Source organism: Stenella coeruleoalba (assembly GCF_951394435.1).
Source record: "Stenella coeruleoalba genome assembly, chromosome: 4".
Classification (NCBI taxonomy): domain Eukaryota; kingdom Metazoa; phylum Chordata; class Mammalia; order Artiodactyla; family Delphinidae; genus Stenella; species Stenella coeruleoalba.
In genome coordinates this window covers 86012809-86034443 of record NC_137149.1, presented here as the reverse complement: position 1 = coordinate 86034443, position 21635 = coordinate 86012809, and the positions used below count along the sequence as shown (strand labels likewise).

The following is a 21635-nucleotide window of genomic DNA, read 5'->3' as shown; positions in this document are numbered from 1 at the left end:
ACATATCTTTGTTTTAGCAATTCTGCTTCTAAAAGTTTTTTTCCAAAGTATGAAATATTTTTCTTAATAGCGAAATTCAACATAAAACTGGTATGTATAACATACCATTTTGGGGGGACAAATTTGTGTAAAAATATTTAGAATACTCTGCAAATACCCAAATATTAATAGTGGTTGTTTCTGTGGGTGAAATTTAGAACAAATTTAAATCCACATTTTCTGTATCTTCTGGAATTATTTTGCATTGTAACTATATTACTTTTACAAAGAAAAAATATTTTAAGATTTTGTGTGCCTTTAAAATTTTATCTTTCTCACCTGCCATAAAATAATTTGCTAATTTTTCTTTAACTTCTCATAGAATTTATTTACGTATTTATTTTATTAGACACTCAGTGACACTGAAAGAATTCAAACTTCTCAAATACTTCCATTTAGACTGGTTGATGTGTACACAGGGCTAATTTTAGGGAAAAAAGAATACATGCATTGTGAATCTTTTCTGTCTTTCTTAATCTCTCTTTTAGCTCTATTATTTTGTTCCTTAAGCCCACATGACATGACTTAGAAGTCACAAGTTGTTTTCTGAGCCTGATTCTTTACCTGATGTTTATAGGATCTTAGCCAAATCATTTAAAATCTTTGAATCTCAAGGGGAAAATTTGAGCTATCAACAGATTGAGAATTCCTTCAATTAATCAATTTATTTATAAATCAGCAAGGCAAACACAATGCCTTTCTTTTTTTTCGTAGTGTAGTGTCCTGGGACATGATAGATCTGGTGACTAAATAAATGAATAGATAGATAAATGAATGAATGAAGCATAGAATATTAATACATGTTTTAAAACAAGAGTGAATTTTCATTCATTGTTCTCAAAAAATGGTCCTCAAACCAGTAGCATCAGCATCATCTCAGAATGTTGGAATAGCAAATTTTCAGGCTCCACCTTAGACCAACAGAATCACAAACACTGTGGATTGGGACCCAGTAATCTGTGTTTTGTCATTGCCTCCAAAACGATTCTGAAACACACTAAAATTCAAGAATCTCTGATTTCGGTTGTTTTTCAATTAGTATATACTGATCAAAGTTTGATGCATTAATTGATAATGGGGTTGCAGGCAATCCATGCACATCTAAATAGTTTTCCTGAAATTAACACCTTATGCCAAAGTTTGCAAATTCCTTTCCTTGGCATGTGCCATACAAAAGTGTTTATATTGTTTCATGTATGTAGTTAGGTGCCAATACTTAAACGTTGAGCATTTGGACAGCTCACAAAAAGAATCGAGACCTCTAAAAATGTTGCCCTCTTTTCTGCATGGCAAGGATATGCTGGACATTAACCCCTCCAGCCTCATCACCACTTTATTCTCCTACTAAACTTCTTTGTGTATTTGTGACTTAGAATTAAAAAAAAAAAAGAAAAGCTGAGAGGTCGTAGAAATGATTAGCATGACAGAAAACAACTGCATTCTGAAACCATCAGCTCTACCCTCTGGATTTCTGCTGCCAAAATTATTTTATCTTCAGTATATGTTTGTATATCTTTGCTCTTTTCATGATATTGGAAACTCATGTTTCTTTCAGATGAAAACACACACATATACAAACAACTTTTCATCATGATCAAAATTATTACAAGACATTCTTATAAGTTGTAAAGAAACAACAGACTTCCATCTACTGACAGTTCAAGTTCTTTCCCTTTGCATTTCTCTCAAACTCTTTGAAGCCATGTGGGAACCTTTAAATCTAGCTAATCTCTGACTTTGCTTACTTTTGGCCACCACCCTGATTCATTTCCTTCTCAGGGATTACTGGCTCTTCCAGCAGTGGAAGCAGCAGGCCCTGTCTCTGTGTGTGTAGTTCAAAATTTTTATATCTTAACTGCCTGTGAAGTCACTGACTACAACATTCAGATCATATCCTTAAACATTTTTTTCCCAGAGACAGGAGTGAGCCTCCCTGAGTGCACCTTGCCCTGCCCTTCAGGACTACCACCAGTACGCTGTGTTCCTTTCCACAACTGCACCACCGACTGAAACGAAAACTGAAAAAGAGATTAAATTGTGAGGTAAAGTTTTCTTTTTAAATCTCTTTTCTCTAAGTTTTGATCTTGCATCCACAGTGCATTGGGCTCCTTGAATGGTTTCCATTTTGAACGCATGTTTATCATTGGGATGTTTTTGCCTAATTGCAATTTTCCCATGGGAAACTCAGTGTTTCCTGTTATGTTTTGCAGAATCTCAGGCTTTCAGTGATCCCTTTTATTTTTCTGGGTTTAATGGGACTCTTGTGAAGCATGCCAGGATTGAGGGTCTTCTCATAAAACTGTAAGCCTCATAAGCGAAAAAGGAGTCCACTCCAAGTTCTCACTTCTCTGCTCCCATCTCCCCTTCACCCCTATATACACATGTGCACATACACACAGATACACACCACGTTAAGGTACACTCCACAATACAGAACATATTATTTAATTCATTTATTTCAGTAGCTGGAGTTTGATGTAGACCAAGTAGAACTGTACTTTGTTAGGGTGAAACAAATGGAAGAAATATTCTTTTCCCATTAAAAGAACCATTCACCTTTAGTGTCAGATGACTCAGTTACTTTCTCCTAAGAGGGGCATTGTTTCCCATTTTCCTTTTTATTCTATTAATTTTTTTAAAGTCAATTTTAGACATTTTATTTTTTAGCTTATGGCTCAACTTAACTAGGAAGATTTGTAGTATCATGTAGACCACATAAAATTTATATAACCACATAAAATTTTTTGTCACTTTATGGTAAGATTTAAAAGATTTTTAGGAAATGATTTTTATATTTTAAAGTAAATATCACTCATAAACCATAAAGACTTTTAGGAACTGACTTTTATATTTTAAAGTAAGTATCACTCATAAACTCAATAACATTAGTTATCTTATGTCTTTGGGCCCTCTTCCCTGAATCTATCTTCTCATATAATTCTAAGCTCATCATCATCCACTGGTCGTGATGAAGCAATGTTAATTCAAGACTGCTACTCCAACATTCTTGAATTGGTTACACCCACTTCCCAGATGTGATTCGTATGTATTCACGATCATCTTTTTACTCATATCCATCCTTCTCTGACAACATTTTTGCAGCATGAGGAGTTAAAGCTTTATGTCAGAGCAAAGTTTGCTTTGTCAAAAAAAATTTCCCTACAGTTAGGAACATCTTTGACTCTAGTCAGGCCCATCCATGTAGACATGCAGTATGACCAAGTGAGCAGAGCTGGGGAAACTGAACTCTATTTTTGAGACACACACTCACTTGCTGTGTGTCTGAGCAGACTCTCTGAAACTCTGTTTCCTAATCTCAATCTGTAAAATGAAAGTAAAACTCAGGGTGGGTAATGATTAGAGATAATATATATTAAACACAATCAACACTATTTTCTGGAAGAAACTTAATTCATTTTGATAAATCATTTATATACATCTTATATTGTCAGAGAGTAGATTAAAGGTGTTTTAAAATCATGCTTCCCAAATTTTCTTATGAGTATAAATTACTTGGGGATTTTATTGAAATATAGGTTTTGATTCTGGATTGGAGCCTGAGATTCTGCATTTCTAACAAGCTGTCAAATGATGACAATAGTACATGGTGCTTGTACATGGACTGTATTTAAATAGCAATTATGAATCAATTATATAAATATAAAATAATAGTACAAGTCAAATTAAAATGAAGAAATGAAAACTTTAAGACATGAAATGGAGCTAGGAATGATGTTATAAATGTATAACATAATGTTAACCACCTACTGTGTGGGGAAAAATTTGTCTATATGATTTATAGCAGACACTATGGAAAATACATCTGCGTCCTCAATACTCACTTGCTTTCCCATAACAATCTGTATGTTTAATATGAGTTGGTAAGTGGACTTATAGTCCTCCTAAATTTTATATTCTAGAGCCAAAGAAGAAAAAGAGAGCCTCACTTATTTTCCTCAATTAATTCAGAATATACAAGTGTTCAAATGAGGTCTGGATTTGATATTTACATTTACATAATCTGGAAAAAACAATTTGCTAAGAAATTAATAGAATAAAATGTTTCAAGGAAAACCATCTCATTTACTATGTGAAATAAAAATCTAATATCTGAATATACTATGTTGATTTCTGCCATCACTCATTCTTTATATCCAAACTCGGAAGTTACACTGTCCCCAAGATCTTAGAAGATTCTGGATGGGAAGTGTAGGTCTCATCATTCATTCATTCATTCATTTATTCAGTTCATTTAATACCTACTTTATTCCAAACACAGTGTTTACATACTGTTTCACTTCTTGCCACTTCCTGCTCTGCTGAGTTCTTGACCAACCACATTATTTATTCCCTTCTTGAGGCTGCTGACATGATCCACAGTAATTCAGGATGGCGAATTTTTTCTACTAGAACCTGCCCCTGCACTAACAAGGGACCATGAAATCAGCCAGATTTTTTACCAAAAATAAAGGATAATTGAGAAGCATAGAAAAGGCAACAATTTAATATGGAATATTTAATAGAATTTTCCCCAAATGCCCAGTCTACTCAGCTCTCACTGGCATCCGTTTCTTAGGATCTTGCCTGCTGTAAACATGTTTGTGTCTACTCTCTGCTGAGACTCTGCTCTTTCATTAATATACACTTTTCTAAGCTTCCGAGGCCCCAACTCCTTTATTCTATGAGCAGTAATGAAGATGCAAAATTCAAATGATTTGAACTGTATTTCTAGCATAAGATGCCGTATATTTTAAGAAAAATCCATTCTTTAATAACAACTTTTATTGGGAAAACTTAAAGACACACTATTGTTGTAAGTATACCTGTTAATTATAAGATATAAAATATGACATATAATTCATGTCTTATAACGTAAAATGAAGAAATGTTTGTCCAGATTTCTCTCTTCTAGACTTTTTTAAGGGGCTAGAGGATGGGGGCTAGTAGGGTGTAGAGAAGTTATCTCTAAAACACTAGTCTGTTACACCAGCATATTTTTCCTAATCTAAAGCATAACTTTTTCTATACAAATCAATTTTAGGCATATGAGTTTAAATTACAGCTAGCTTTTATATTAGTGATTTTGTTTGTGGTTCCCATTACACAAGTTACTACTGAAAGCTTAATAAATGCAATCACTGTTTAAAGCACCCTCAAAGAATTTGGAATCACCGAATTACACAAAATATTTGCCTGATAGGGCTTCCCTGGTGGCGCAGTGGTTGAGAGTCTGCCTGCCAATGCAGGGGACACGGTTTCATGCCCCAGTCCGAGAGGATCCCACGTGCCGCGGAGCAGCTGGGCCCGTGAGCCACGGCTGCTGAGCCTGCGCGTCCGGAGCCTGTGCTCCGCGACGGGAGAGGCCGCAACAGTGAAAGGCCCGCGTACCGCAAAGAAAATAAAAAAAAATTGCCTGATAAAAGAATATATGTATCAATTAATATGTCAATCAGAGGTGTAATTTAGCTTGTTAATTCAAATTCTATTTATCTGTTGTATACATTATCTATTATTATTGATTGACAGATTCTCAGAAATAAATGGAAAAATAGATTATGATGGATCCTATAACTTATACATTCTGCATTTCCTTCTATTTCTGAGATGTTTACATTCCATGGGGGCAGAAAGAGGGTTGTAAAATGAGAAACACATTAGGAAGAGCAAGACTACAGTTTCACTTACAAAGTTCAGTGAAAATGAAGTGGAAAAAATAAATAATAAGTAGCTCTATGTGATGGTCAGTTCCGTGTGTCAACGTGATTGGCTCACAGTGAGCCCAGATATTTGGTCAAACATTATTCTAGCTGTGTCTGTTAGTGTATTTTGGGGTGAAATTAACATTTGAATTGGTAGACTATGTAAAACAGACTGCCCTCCCTGGTGTGGACAGGCCTCAACCACTCAGCTGAAGACCTGAATCACATAAAAAGGAGGGCCCTCTGGGAGTAAGGGAGAATCCCTCCTGCCTGGCTGTCTTTGAGCTGGGACATTGTTTTTCCTACCTTCACACTTAAACTGAAATATTAGTTCTTCCTGGATGTCAAGCCTGCCGGCCTTCAGAAGAGAACTACACCATTGGCTATCCTGGTTCTCCAGCCTGGGATAACTGCATATCTTTGGATTTGTCTGCATCCATAATCACGTGAGCCAATTCCGTATAATAAATTCCCTCCCTCTTTCTCTCTCTCTCTCTCCATACATATATATATATATATATATATACATATATATATGTAATTGATTCTGTTTCTCTTGAGAACCCTGACTAATACAGTCTCTCAAGACCCAAAATGTTTTGAATAGATTAACAGATCAATAAGATTCTAATTCAGGGTTAGCATTATTAGGATTATTATGATAAGGATAGTTTATTAATTAAAGAACATGCATAGCAATTTTTATATTATATATATATACACATAAAGAGATTTACTATACATAATTGGCTTAGATAATCTTAGAGGCTGATAGGTCCCAAGATGTGCAGGATGAATTGGCAAGCTGGAGACCCAGAATAGCGGATGATTTAGTTCCAGTTTGAGTCTGAATGCCTAAGAACAAGGAGAGCTAATGGTATAGTTCCAGTTCAAAACCTGCCAGGCTTCAGACCCAGGAAAAGTCAATGTTTTAGTTCCAGCCTGAATGCAGGAAAAAAAGCTGATGTTACAGTTCAAAGGCCATCAGCTAGGAAGAATTCCTTCTTACTCAGACTTTTTGTTCTATTCAGGTCTTCAACTCACTGAATGAGGCCAACCTACATTAGGGGAAGCAATCTGCTTTATTTAATACACCCATTTACAGATTAATCTCATCCCATAACATCCTCACAGAAACACCCAGCATAATGTTTGACCAAATATCTGGGCATCTCATGGTCCAGGCAAATTGACACATAAAATTAATCATCATAGCTTCTAAGCAAAATAGAGTAACAGAAACTAAATTTTCCCCCTTGTGTGAAACAATCAAAATGAATGATAGTGGATAGGAAACAAACAAAACGAGCCCTACAGTTTCCCCAGCTTACTGTCATGAGAGAATTTCTGGGCCACAGCTTAGGGAGGAAAACCCAGGTACACCACCAGACAGCCAATAAAAAATATCAGGCAGGCAAACTAGCCGAAGAAGGCAACCATAGGTAAGGGAAAAATTAGTTAACTGAAAACAATCTAGAACTCACACAGATGTTAGAATTAGCAAAAAAAAAGATATTAAAATAGTCATTATAGCTATATTCAATATGCTCAAAAAGTTGAGACAGAAAAAGTAAAATCATGCCCAAAATGATCTTCTAGAGATGAAAACTACGTCTGAGAAAAACATTCATTGGATGGTATTAACATCAGATTACATATTTCAGAAGAAAAATTTAGTGAACATGAAGAAATATAGCCATAGAAGTTATCCAAATTGAGAGACAAAAAAGATTTTACAAAATGAATAGAGCTTCAGTGAGCTGTGAACAACTTTATGTAGCCTGGGTTCTCAGAAAAAGAGAGAGAAATAAAAAAAAAAATTTTTGGAAGAAATGATGACTGTCAACACAATTCAGAGAAGTTCAATAAACGTGAAGCATAGGCACACAACAACAAACACATGAAAATAACCACACCAAGGCACATCATAATTTAGTTGCTCAAAACCAGTGATAAAAAAAAAGGATCTTAGAAGCAGACAGAGAAAACAAATTCATTATACTCAAAAGAATCAAGGTGAGAAACACAACAGGTTTCCTGTGAGAAAAAATGAGGTACAACTGGAGTATAACAATGACTGACAGATTTATTTTGCTTTAGGTCCAGATATTTTTTAGCATATTTCTGTGAAGTGGGATTTTTAATTCAAAGTAAAATGTGCAGTTCTATTTCTTTCCAAAGCTTCCATTAAAGACCTTTGATCTGCTTGTCACTGAGCCAGCTGCTGCTCTTGCAGTCTACAGCTGTACACCCATAAAAATGCCCTTTGTATTTAGATCTCTTGTGCTCAGTGTGTTAAAGGCCAATTTTACTGTCAAGTTGCAGTGTCTTAATAACATTAGTTACTCAGTTTCTTATTTTTACCCTCTTTTTTCCTCCATGATTTGATTATTCTTAAGTATTCAATTAAGTATTTTTACAGTCTGGAACAAAGATGACTTCCCAAAAAGATGTCCTGAGAAAAAATCTGAAGATAGTCCATGGCTGTCCCATCACCTATGCTTTTGCAAACAACTGGGAAAAGATTGAACAGTTCCAAAGCAGGCCAGATGACATTGTGATAGCCACTTACCCCAAATCAGGTGAGTTTTGTGGCCTGACAAATGCACGTCTGACTTCAGCTTTTGTTCCCTGAAAATTAGCTTCTCTACAAAATCGCTAACATCCTAAATAAAATTAGTATTCCTAAAAGTCAGTCTAGCCATCTACTTTGAGGATATTAAAATGGACATTTGGGGCATAGAAAGAGAAACTCTGCAGAATTAATTTTCTAAGATAATATATTAAGGTGGCAGGCTTCCAACGGGGACTTTTTGCCCCCAGATTCAGGTGAAGGTAATAAAAATGTTGTCTTTTGCCACAGGTACCACTTGGGTTAGTGAAATTTTGGACATGGTTCTAAATGATGGAGATGTTGAAAACTGTAAGCGAGATGTTATAACTGTGAAAGTTCCAATGTTGGAAATGGCTCTTCCTGGACTGGGGACTTCAGGTAATTTTAAATCACCCAGAATTTATAATTTTGTAGTAGTATTTACATCACATATTAAACACTGTATTTGTGATGTCCATTCAAGGAAAATGGAGTATATTTGGTAACATAAAATGGAAGTTTTGCAAGCAGTACAATAAGCAAGGCATACAGAGAAACTGTAGTTTAGTCCATTGCATGCACATCCAGGTATGCTAATCAAAGATAAAATAATTTTGTTATGGAAAACAACTAAAAATCTCATTGATAAAAAAACCATTTGTTATCTTTTACTGAATTTTGTTGTATAAAATTTGGCAGATTAGAACAGTAATTTCTTAATTTAGAACATTGCTGTAATTAAATAAATAAGAAGTACCAATGCCTCATAAAACATAAAATTTATTATTAATACAATTCATTTTTCATTGCACAAATATTTACTGAGTTCTTCTAAATAACTGTGCACTGTTCTATGGACTAGATAAAAAATGATCAGTAGGGGCTTCCCTGGTGTCACAGTGGTTAAGAATCTGCCTGCCAATGCAGGGGACATGGGTTTGAGCCCTGGCCCGGGAAGATCCCACATGCCGCAGAGCAGCTAAGCCTGTGCACCACAACTACTGAGCCTGCACTCTAGAGCCTATGCTCTGCAACAAGAGAAGCCACTGCAATGAGAAGCTCTCACACTGCAACGAAGAGTAGCCCCTGTTCATGGCAACTAGAGAAAGCCTGCACACAGCAACGGAAGACCCAACGCAGCCAATAAATAAATTAATTAATTAATTAATTAAATCTATCTTTAAAAAGTCAGCAAATTAGATATCCTATCTCCAAGGAGCTTACAATAACATTGTGACATTAAATAAGTAAAGAAACTAGCAATATACGAATATTGTTAGCCTAACATATCCAGAGAATAGGGCTCTACGAAAGGGAACATCAGCAAACTTTACTTTAGATTGGGTAGTTAGGGATATCGGCTCTGAATGGAGACCTAAAGCTTTGCACAGTGCTAGAGAAAGCATATTTCAGGAAGATGAAGCATTAGGTATGGGGGCCTAGATGCAGAAAAGACCTAGGTGTAGTCCAGGGACTAAAAAATCAACCACCACCACCACCAACAACAACAATGAGAGAACGGAAAAGTGAGAGGCAAAACAATTGGAGACGGGGCAGGGACAGATCATGCAGGGCTTGTAATTCTTAAGAAATACTCAGTGAGCTAAGAGAGAATCAGCAGAGTAGGGTATCATGTAAGCAATTGAGAAGGGTTCAAAAAGCGAGGGCTAGCTTTCAAATGCTGCTAGAAACCTGGGATAAAAAGACAGTATTATGGTGGTGAATGTCTATCAATGTAAACATCAGAATTCAAATTATCTCCCCTACTGGAGCTAGTTACTTCCACAGGCAGAGAAGGACCAGCTGAGAGGGTATATGATTCCCTCTGTGTGGTTGCCTGAAGTCAGAGAGCAAATGCTAAAGCTTGAAACTAAAGGATTATTCTGGGACAAGCAACCAATCGAGTGAGTTAAGACTCCAGAACCATAGAAAAGTATGAAATGAAAAAGTGATAGCATCAAAGTAATCAGGGACAGGGGAGCCAGAGATTACTGGTGAGAGACAGAGGTTGGGGATGGGACGTGAGGCTGTGTAGCATCACCAGAGAGTGAGTAGGTGAGATTCGGCAGGTAAAGGAGAGTAAACTGACAGTCAGATTTCCTCTGCAACCTGAATGTGTATATTTGTGATGTCATTACATATTCCCAACATTCACATTTAAGTATGTAAAGGGTTCATTTAAAGGACCTCATGTGGCAAAACAATCACAAGACAGAAGAGGTTGAGCAATCTTTCAGTGAAGTTAAGAGATGGAAGAGGAAGAACAGATAGTGAAAACTTTATAAAAGAGACACATAAAATTTCAAGTCATGGACATTGAGGCAGAGTGAGTTGTGGAAGATTATGATTTCTCATTTCTATATGCTGGATAAAGTAGCTGCAGCTACCAGGTCAGTAGAAACATAAGGAATTAGCTGGTGGAATTTTACAGGTGTATAATTAATAGTTCCAGATAAAATCCAGGATACCCAATTAAATTTGAAAATCAGATAGATACTTCTTTTATTTCGTATATTTCAAATATTGCAGGGGAGATACTTACAGGTATCTGTTGTTTATGTGAAGTTCAAATTTAACTGGGATTCTTGCATCTTTATTTCCTAAGTCTGTCAACCCTATCTGCATTGATATTAAGGGGTTCTTCTTGACACCACCATGTGCTATGAACTGTTCTCTACAGAATATTCACTGGTGAACATAACAAGCTACGCTTCTGCTCTTATGGACTCTCCATTCCAGTGCACATTTGGGAATGAGGATGGGAAGAGGCATGGGAACTGACAATAAACAAATAAATAAACATAAACTGTGAGACAAAATATGTGCTGTATAGAACATTTAAAAAGGATGACTTATTTGCAACTGAGTGGCTTTTAAACATATGTAGTTAATTTTGTGAACAATTGAAGCATAGGATTGCTTTGAATGAGTGAGTCATACAATTTGGGGCAGGTGTGCCTTTGTATGCAAAATATGTGAAGATGATATATATAGGATTAACAGGTAATCTAGAGGTTAGACTGGGTGTAAGTAATATTGTGAAAAAATGTACAGGACTGTAAGATTGACTGGATGTGAAACCTGAAGGAGGAGACAAGAATAATTGAGATTTTAGGGACTGACGACTCTATATGGGATGACATCATTAACAGATAAATGTGGGAAGTGATAAAGGCCACTGAGTCCATTAAAAAATCATAAATTAAGGGTAATCACAGCTCTTCCTGGTCTATGTCAGAAATTCTCTGAGTATGCCTTTACCCCAAAAGTGCCCTCAGACTGGCCAAGTCACTTATAGATTGATCTAGGCCCCTGGGATCTTCCTAGCTCTTCATGTAGAAAATAAATGGATACTTCCTGTCACAAGGAAGTTCATATAACCCTTAACCAAAGACTTAATTTGAAACTAAGTTCTATTACTTATTAGTTGTATGTCTTTAGAAATTTCAGCCAGCACCTAAAAATTGCACAAAAATTTCATTTTTTATATGCGTTATATATATATATATATATATGACACATAAAGGAAATAATGAAAATGCAGGTACAACAGGTGATGCTCTACAAAGATCTCATCTATACTACAATAGCTGCTGCATAACAATAGCCAATATGAGAATTACCAGTTATCAATATCTCTACATACAGGAAACATTTTTGTAATTACTTGTAATAATGCAAAGGCATGATAAAACTCCAAATTGCTAAGGTTGGTATTATTACTTGTCATTTGGGAGGTGGTTAAAATGAAGCCTAGAGACTCTGGGATACTTTCAGATATTTCATGATGAGTGATAAAGTTAGGATTTGAGCCCAAAGAGGCTAACTGCAGAACCCAAGCTCTTAACCATTAGAAAATATTGGCTCTTAGAATCCAGATAAATGATGCTTGAGATTGGTTCAAAATTTAGCAGCATTATATACTGGTCAAAAATATTTTGAAAAGTTGGTTAAGAAAATCCAGAAATGCAGGTTCCTTGGAGACCCTAGTATCTCCATAACCAAACTAAATTTCCCTAGGTATAGAGCAATTAGAGAAGAATCCATCACCCCGGCTTGTGAAGACACATCTACCAATTGATCTCATTCCTAAGTCTTTCTGGGAAAACAACTGCAAGGTATACTCTAAACCACAAGTAAATTTTTTAATGTGACTTTTAACCCTTTTTCACTCACATAGTAAGTAAAGTAATTGCTCAAATGTTTTGTTTATCTGTTACCATGAGAAGTGAGCTACATTAAAAAAACGTGTTTCGATTAAAAGAATACGTTTTAGCCTAAACGTACATGCTCAAGTTTTCCAAGGTTATGAAGCAACAAAATCCTTATCTCAGCACAATATTGCTACTATTATTTCCCAGCTGTCTTATATAGTTTGACCTTCCCTGAAAACTCAGCATAAGCATATCAATTCTTATTTAATAGTTTGGTAAAATTCTTCAGTGAGACATTTGAGCCTGGATATTTGCTTCGGGGAAACTTTTAAATTTAAAACTCATTTTTTTTCCCAATAATTGTGAAGGTATTCAGATTGTCTATCTGGCTTTTGCTAGTTTGTGATATGTGAGGAATTCTAAGTTGTTGAGTTTTGTAGTGAAATGTTAATAATATTCCCATCTTATTCTTTCTTTTAACAGATTTTTTTTACAGCAATTTTATCTATTTTTAAAGCAAATTTATTTTGACAGAAAATTAAGAGGAAGTTAAAGAGGTTTTCCATATATCCCTTGCTCCCACATATCCATAGACTCCCCATCATCAATATCTCTGACCTCTCACCAGAGCGATACATTTGTTACAATTGATGAACCTACATGGACACATCATTATCACCCAAAGTCCATAATTTACCTTAGGGTTCACTATTGGTGTTGTACATTCCATGGGTTTGGACAAATATATGATGACATGTATATACCATTATAGTACCATACAGTGCAGTTTCACTGCCCTATAAATCCTCTGTGCTCCACTGATTCATTTTCTCCCCTTAACCCTGGCAACCACTGATCTTCTTATTGCCTCCATAGTTTTGCCTTTTCCAGTATGTCATATTGTTAGAATCATACATACGTAGCCTTTTCAGATTGCATTCTTTCACTTAGTAATATGCCTTTAATATTCTTCCATGTCTTTTCATGGCTTGATAGCTCATTTCTTGTTAGTAATGAGTAATAGTCTATTGACTGGAGGTACCAGGGTTTATTTATCCAGTAACCTACTGAGGGACATTATGGTTGTTTCCAAATTTTGGCAATTATGAACAAAGCTGGTATAAACACTCATTTGCAGGTTTTTGTGTGAACTTTATTTTTCAACTCCTTTGGGTAAATACCAAGTAATGCAATTTCTGGATCATATGGTAAAAGTATATTTTGTTTTGAAAGAAAAAAGTGTCTTATGAAGTAGCAGTACCATTTTGCACCCCCACCAGCAATGAATGAGATTTCCTGTTGTTCCACACCCTCACCAGGATTTAGTGTTGTCACTGTTCTAGATTTTGGCCATTCTAAAAAGTATGGAGTTGTGTCTCATTGTTTTAATTTGCATTTCCCTGATGAAGTAAGATGTTTGGTATCTTTTCACACTCTTATTTTTCTTTTAATAGCTGCAAGATTTGTTGTGATATCCCCTGTTTTTTATTGATACTAGTAATTTGTGTCTTCTCTATTTATTTTGTCAGTCTTGTTAGACGTTTATCAATTTTCTTGATTTTTTTTAAAAGATCCAGCTTTTTGTTTCATTAATTTTCTTAATATTTTCCTGTTTTTAATTTCATGGATTTCAAACCTGTTGGTTTACATGCCTACTATATGTTACTTTTTTTCTTAAACAAAATATCATGTATTTGATTTTTTTCATCCTCTCCCTGCAGATGATTTATCTGGCTCGAAATGCCAAGGATGTTGCAGTCTCATTTTACCATTTTGACTTAATGAATAATTTACAACCTCTTCCGGGAACCTGGGGAGAATATCTAGAGAAATTCTTGACTGGAAATGGTACGATGGCCTTGGCTAAAAATTAATGTCATTTTTAAATTATTTTAAAAAATATTAACCATTACAAGTATGAATTTTCCTTTCAAAACACTTATTTTTCCAAATCAGTAACAAGTACATTCAAATACCATTTAAAAATTAAATCAAATACATCTAATATTTTACTATGACATTCAACATATAAACCTGGTATTAAACATTGGCTTAATGAAAATATTCTTGAATCTCTTTTCAGTTGCTAAAAACTCATTCTCAGTTCCTGCTCAGAATAGAAATTGTTTAACTTGCCCAAATCATTAGTTAAATCTGTTACAGATATATTTATAGTACTTAGGTAAATAATTGATTGAGTACTTCATAAAAGAATAGTTTTCTTCTGTGTGAGGCTAAGTATAACCTGTTAGAGGTCAATGTATTTTCATTTGAAATGCTTCTTTTGTACTTAATATTTTTAAAATCTGATTATACATCCATAAATGGCTGATGGTATATAATTGTTTAAATTGGCTTTACAGTCTCAGTTCCCTTGAGTACTAAATTCCACAAAATGTTTGTACACTTTGACTTATTGGTCACAAACAAATCTTTGATTTGATGAATGCTTATGGAAGTAGACTGTTTCTCTGGTTTTAGTGGCCTTTGGCTCCTGGTTTAATCACGTTAAAAGCTGGTGGAAGAAAAAGGAAGAACACCCAATACTTTTCTTATTCTATGAAGATATGAAAGAGGTAAAATGGTAGAAATGCATTCTAGATAATTCTTTAGCTACATCCTGGGGTAAAAGGATTATTATATTTTTTCAACTTGGACTCTATGGAGTCCAAAATGACATGATTGCTTTGCCTATTTTCCTTGCCTACTTACCCAAATCTGGTTAAGGTCATTAATGACAACAACTGAAATCAGGGACATTTTTATCCTCATCCTTCTTAACCATTGTGTTTCTTTTGAGCACCTTTTCTTTTCGAACTTCTCTCTTACATTTAATTGGTTATCACACTGTCATGGTTTTCCTGTGAATCTCTATCACTTACTCATTTTTCTTTTTGAACTCTTTGCTATAGTTTGATGATCATGTCCAAGCCCACTGTTGCCAAAACTATTTATGTACTAATGACCCACCAAAAACTCCATTTTAACTTCTACCCTGAATTCAAACCCATGTTTTTATTAAAACAACCCTCAAATTTAACATGTTCAAAACTAAACTCGTCTTGCTTCTCTCTCTCCAACAGGTAAGCCTTTTCCTTTATTCTCTCTTTTGGTTAATGATGTTTGGTTGTTCATTCAGAGTTCAAAGCTTGAAAGTAAATTGTCCTCACTGGCTTTCATGTAGCTGATATGGTTCCACTATATCCTGAACATCCCATTGTTTCACATGCTCTAACTATTATATCTTTCAAATGTGTCCTTCTCCTTTACATCAGCTCGGTGCTTTGTGACCACCTAGAGGGGTGGGATAGGGAGGGTGGGAAGGAGAAGCAAGAGGGAGGGGATATGGGGATATATGTTTATGTATAGCTGATTCACTTTGTTATACAGCAGAAATTAACACACTATTGTAAAGCAATTATACTCCAATAAAGATATTAAAAAAAAAAAAGACAACAGGGCTTCCCTGGTGGTGCAGTGGTTGAGAGTCTGCCTACCGATGCAGGGGACGCAGGTTCGTGCCCCGGTCCGGGAAGATCCCACATGCCGCGGAGCGGCTGGGCCCGTGAGCCATTGCTGCTGAGCCTGCGCGTCCGGAGCCTGTGCTCCGCAACGGGAGAGGCCACAACAGTGAGAGGCCCGTGTATAGAAAAAAAAAGACAACAAACTGAGATTGCAAAAAAAAAAAATACACATGCACATACATTCACCACACACACACACACACACACACACACACACATACATAAACACACAGAGAGTTAATAAGACATATTATTAAATGCTGTTGCTTCCCTACTACATATCAGATACAGTCCAAATCCTTCAGCAGGACATCCAAGGATGTTCTCAATTTTACCCCAATTCATCTTTCTTGATTCATAGCCTCTCCCACTCCTATAAACAACTCAGCTCTAACTGCAACCACTTTGCTTTTTTTCTCCCTTGAACACACTGTGAGAACCTATACCTCCAAGAATTTTAACTATTTTCTCTGCTGGGAATTCACTCTCCAACCACTCAGCAGACTGCATCTTGGTAAATTCTGACTCATCTTTCTAAACTCAGCTTAGATGTTACCCCCTCAAAATCTTTCTAGATATATCTATGTAGATTTTAACTTAGCTTCCTAAAAAGTTATAAATATTAAGTTTATGTCATTAGAATCTGAAAAAATGATTTATCTCTCAGATTTTTTTCTTCTTATTCTCAAAGACCAATGAATAATTTAGGTCTTGATATCTTTGCAACTTCATTGGAGTTTATTTTTAATAATTTACATCCAAGCAAGATTTGATCAGTATTTACACTTTAAAAAATACCTGAAGTTTTCCCTGAATTTATTATTTTTGTTTTTAAATATTATTATTAAGAATAAGAAAGCAATTTTGATGAAGAACAGAAAAATAATGGCAGAAGGAACAAAGATACTAGGTCCCTAAAACATTTACCTTTCAAATCTGATCACAAATTGAGCTTAAAATCATTACTATAATCTTTTTCTCTAAATACTGTTAATATTTAGGCCAAGATTTATTCTTATTGTACTTTGAATGAAAACTAAAAATATAAGATTTAGAACAAACAAAATATTCCATTCTACTTTTACTAAACATAAATTGTTGATTTTTCTCATTTTTATGATTTTTTTCACATTATGTTAATGAGTTATTGTGTACCATTTTCTAGCATATGTCTCTTTACCCACTGATAGAATCCAAAGAAAGAAATCAAGAAGATTGTTAGATTTCTAGAGAAGAACCTGAATGATGAGATCTTGGATAAGATCATCCATCATACCTCCTTTGAAATGATGAAGGACAACCCTCTGGTGAATTATACACATCTACCAAGTACAGTGATGGATCACAGTAAATCCTCTTTTATGCGCAAAGGTTAATATTTTGCTGAGTTTAATTTTCCTTTTTGCTTTCTTATGAATTACTCTGAAGTGAGGATTAGCTTTGTAATCTCTATCAAGTTACTTAGCCAATTTTGGCATCAATTCCTTCATCTGTAAAATAAGGACACTAAAAATACCTACCACAAAAGTTGCTGAATTAGATTAGAAATTATTAAAGGAAATAATGCATGTAAACACGTTATTAAAATACCTTGAGTACTTGATACATATTTCTCCTTCTATTTACTACCCTGCTAAAAGGGAGTGGTTTTGTCAATTCTGATGTGAGTCATTCCAAATTTTTTATTACTAAATCTTAAATCTTTGTTTAAATTGTCATAGGCCTCCTTCTCCTCCCCAGTAATAAACTAATGTCACTCAACACAGTACCATCTTCTTTAAAGACCCCTTATCATTTAGAAAGCAGTGGTCATTTTGTTAAGAAGGATTCACCAAGAGTAATAACATTTTTTTACCATATAGGAAGTTTTTCCTCCCTAAAAATACTGTCTGAATTATAGGAAAACATGGAATCTAAAATTAACTTAAAAAAATGACAATAGAGAAATATGACATTCACTGTCAAAATACAGCTCTATTTCCATTAAGGCAAATACTGTATATTATGGTTTATTGTATATGGCTTGTGTCAAAAATGTGTTATTAATGATAAAAATAATGCATTTAACAGATTATTAACTAAAATTTGAGAAGTTATCCATCTAGTCTTGCCACCTTTCTTTTCAATGTCCTTTACTGGATTGGAGAGAAAAAGATAAAATTTCAGCTGGTGTGCCGGGAAGTAAACATAACCCTAGGAATATATTGTGCATATGAACATGTGGATCAAAACCCTCAATTTTGAAAGAGTTATATGATTACAGATATTTCTAACACAGTTTTCTCTGTACCTTAGTGTAGTCCTATACTAAAAACACTAAATTATGTTTTTCTTTTAATTTTCAAAAACACTGCACTTAAAAAATAATCTGTGGTATAAGAGGGCAAGGCAAATTTTTCATTGTAAATGGTGCATTACAAGTTTGAACAAATAAGACTGATAAATGCACAACACACACATAACACTCACACATGTTTTTCTTGTGGAAGAAACAGAGACAAAAAACCTCTTTAATTAAACAAGGCAAATTTTCATTATGCCAGACCATTGAATGTAACTTCCAGGAGAGTTTTATCCCCAGTCATATGAAAATTGATATGATCCAATGATATCTCATTAGGGTATAAAGATAGATGAGATAAGCTCAGTATGTGGATTCCATGCTTTCACCAACTTCAAAGGAAAAGGGTATATGAGAGAGATAGTCTTTACATCCCCTCTGGGAGTAGTGAAGAACATGACCTTTGTGGTGAGATTGCTCTGGGATTTATCGAGGCTATGCCACTCACTGAACCTTTGACTTTGCATATATTAATAAATCTGCCACAGTTTCGGTTACATCACTGACAAAATGAAGAAAGGAATAACACCTATAGCACAAGTTTTGGGGGAGGATTTTGGGAAAAGATATATAAGCATTTACTATATTTTTTCTGACCAAAAATGATATACACAAAAGTAGCAAGTCATATTAGTCTAATATGTTCTAATCTAATAGTTCAAGATTCATCTATTCATTTATTCATTCATGCATTCAATAACACTTAAAGAATACCCTTTATTCATTAGTTAATATTTATGAAAAGCTCTTCATGAACACCTATATGCAGCTCATATTCTCTAGAATATAAATGACATGTACATCTACCTCAAGAAGCTCATAATATAATACAAGAGGCATGCATGTAATGAATATTGAAAAGGGCTCAAAAGTGAAGAATGGACAAAGGGCCAAGCATAGTTTGGTCTTCAGTCTTGAAGGAGTCCACGCTGGATAAATGAAGGTCAAAATTTAGTCACACAATAGTAACGATGTTAGGGAGAGGATAGATAATGTCCAATGTTTATGCCTATGTCCCAAACAGCAACAAAACAGAAAACCCTGAGATTTGGCAAGAATTTATTTTATCAAAAAAATTTTTATACTTCCCTCACTCTTGTGAAGCAAATGTGTTTGTGTATATAGTATTTATACTCAAAATAGAAGATTATTAGACTACTTTATATATGACTCTTTATTGTTTAAATATGCACTTTCTCTTTTCAGTGACATCTTTAGAGGTATACTATCCCAGATATGCACTACCCTCACATACATTCCAAAGAACTATTATCATTTGGTGAAAACAGAATAAAGTAAAAAACCAGGGAAACAACCTTGTCTATGGGGATATTTTTCATTAAAAGGGTTTTAAATCTTCATGAAGCAATCATGGGTTAATAAGGCTTGAAATTCAACACTATTATATGTAATATTAAATAAATTGGCAAAATTAATGTTTTCCTCCAAACCCATTAGCAGTACATTAAAAATTTATTAATTTTCCAAATATATATTTTTAAGCATCCAGTATAAAAGATTAAATGTAAATTTATATCCCAACAGTTTCACCTTTGTAAAAATGGTTCAGGGATTTTATGTGTTTGATTTTAATGCTATTCTTCTCCTCTAAAATTAAAATAAGATATGTCTAGTGAATTCAGGAAACACAAATATCATCCAAATATCATAACATCCTCATTTATTATTTTTGTGAAATGATACTTATCAGCTTTCTGTTTCATGGTTTGACTGTGCTCTTGACCAGGTCTTTGTACAGTTTCCAAAAGTAACTCATGAAATAGAATACTCTCTGACCATTGATCCAGTGGCCAGTGGTAACCCCATGACCTAGGACAATTAGAAACACTAAAAGAATCTCTTTTAGGAAACTATTGTACAGCCCATAAATTTAGACAAGAAAATTAATCTTTCTTATGTATTTTTAAAAGCCAGACTCTGAACCTTATTTTTGATAAAGGAGGCAAGAATATATAATGGAGAAAAGACAGCCTCTTCAATAAGAGGTGCTGGAAAAACTGGACAGCTACATGTAAAAGAATGAAATTAGAACACTTCCTAACACCATACACAAAATAAACTCAAAATGGATTAAAGACCTAAATGTAAGGCCACACACTATAAAACTCTTAGAGGAAAACATAGGCAGAACACTCTATGACATAAATCACAGCAAGATCCTTTTTGACCCACCTACTAGAGAAATAGAAATAAAAACAAAAATAAACAAATGGGACTTAATGAAACTTCAAAGCTTTTGCACAGCAAAGGAAACCATAACCAAGATGAAAAGACAACCCTCAGAATGGGAGAAAATATTTGCAAACAAAGCAACTGACAGAGGATTAATCTCCAAAATTTACAAGCAGCTCAATATCAAAAAAACAAACAACCCAATCCAAAAATGGGCAGAAGACCTAAATAGACATTTCTGCAAAGAAGATATACATATTTCCAACAAACACATGAAAGGATGCTCAACATCACTAATCATTAGAGAAATGCAAATCAAAACTACAATGAGGTATCACCTCACACCAGTCAGAATGGCCATCATCAAAAAATCTACAAACAATAAATTCTGGAGATGAGGTGGAGAAAAGGGAACCCTCTTGTACTTGGTGGGAATGTAAATTGATATAGCCACTATGGAGAACAGTATGGAGATTCCTTAAAAAACTAAAAATAGAACTACCATACGACCCAGCAATCCCACTACTGAGATTACAAATCTTTTCTTTTGGTATACATTAGCTTTTCCTTCATAATGAAAATATTTTATTCATTCATATGTTTTCTTATTTGTAATTTTTAGGGATTACAGGTGACTGGAAGAATTACTTCACTGTCGCCCAAAATGAGAAATTTGATGCCATTTATAAGAAGGAAATGTCTGAAACTGAACTTCATTTCCGCACAGAGATTTAAAGAGCCTAAACTGAAAATTTGAAGATAGAAGTCTGACCTTCAGTGTGTTGAAACAGGGACAGTTATGACTTGATTTGGGCAATTGAATGGTTTTATAAAGGGGAAAAAATGTGCTTTTAAAACTTTGATTTTTCAGTGTTGTTAATCAAGTCCCCACTCACCAAGCTTCCAAATTCCCTAAGATTAGGACAAACTGTTACCTTTTTGTACACTATTACTGCCTTTTCCTAGAGTAGTACTGACAAGAGAGAAAGTTTCCTACTCAATCTCCATATATTGTGGTTTAAAATGAAGTTCTACTCCCTACTAACCTAGCCCAAGAAATGCTGCTTTAACACTCACACTATGTTTCCTAGC

General features: G+C 34.7%; 1 protein-coding gene across 1 annotated transcript; it reads left to right on the top strand.

Moving 5' to 3' along the window:
- Positions 1-2058: 2058 nt before the first annotated feature.
- SULT1B1 (sulfotransferase family 1B member 1) lies at positions 2059-21308 on the top strand. Its single transcript, XM_079919864.1, has 8 exons — positions 2059-2081; positions 8161-8320; positions 8602-8730; positions 12352-12449; positions 14207-14333; positions 14967-15061; positions 17200-17380; positions 21166-21308. Exons 2-8 carry the CDS (start codon positions 8173-8175, stop codon positions 21276-21278), a joined length of 891 nt encoding a protein of 296 aa, XP_079775990.1. The 5' UTR covers positions 2059-2081; positions 8161-8172; the 3' UTR covers positions 21279-21308.
- The last annotated feature ends 327 nt before the right edge of the window (positions 21309-21635 follow it).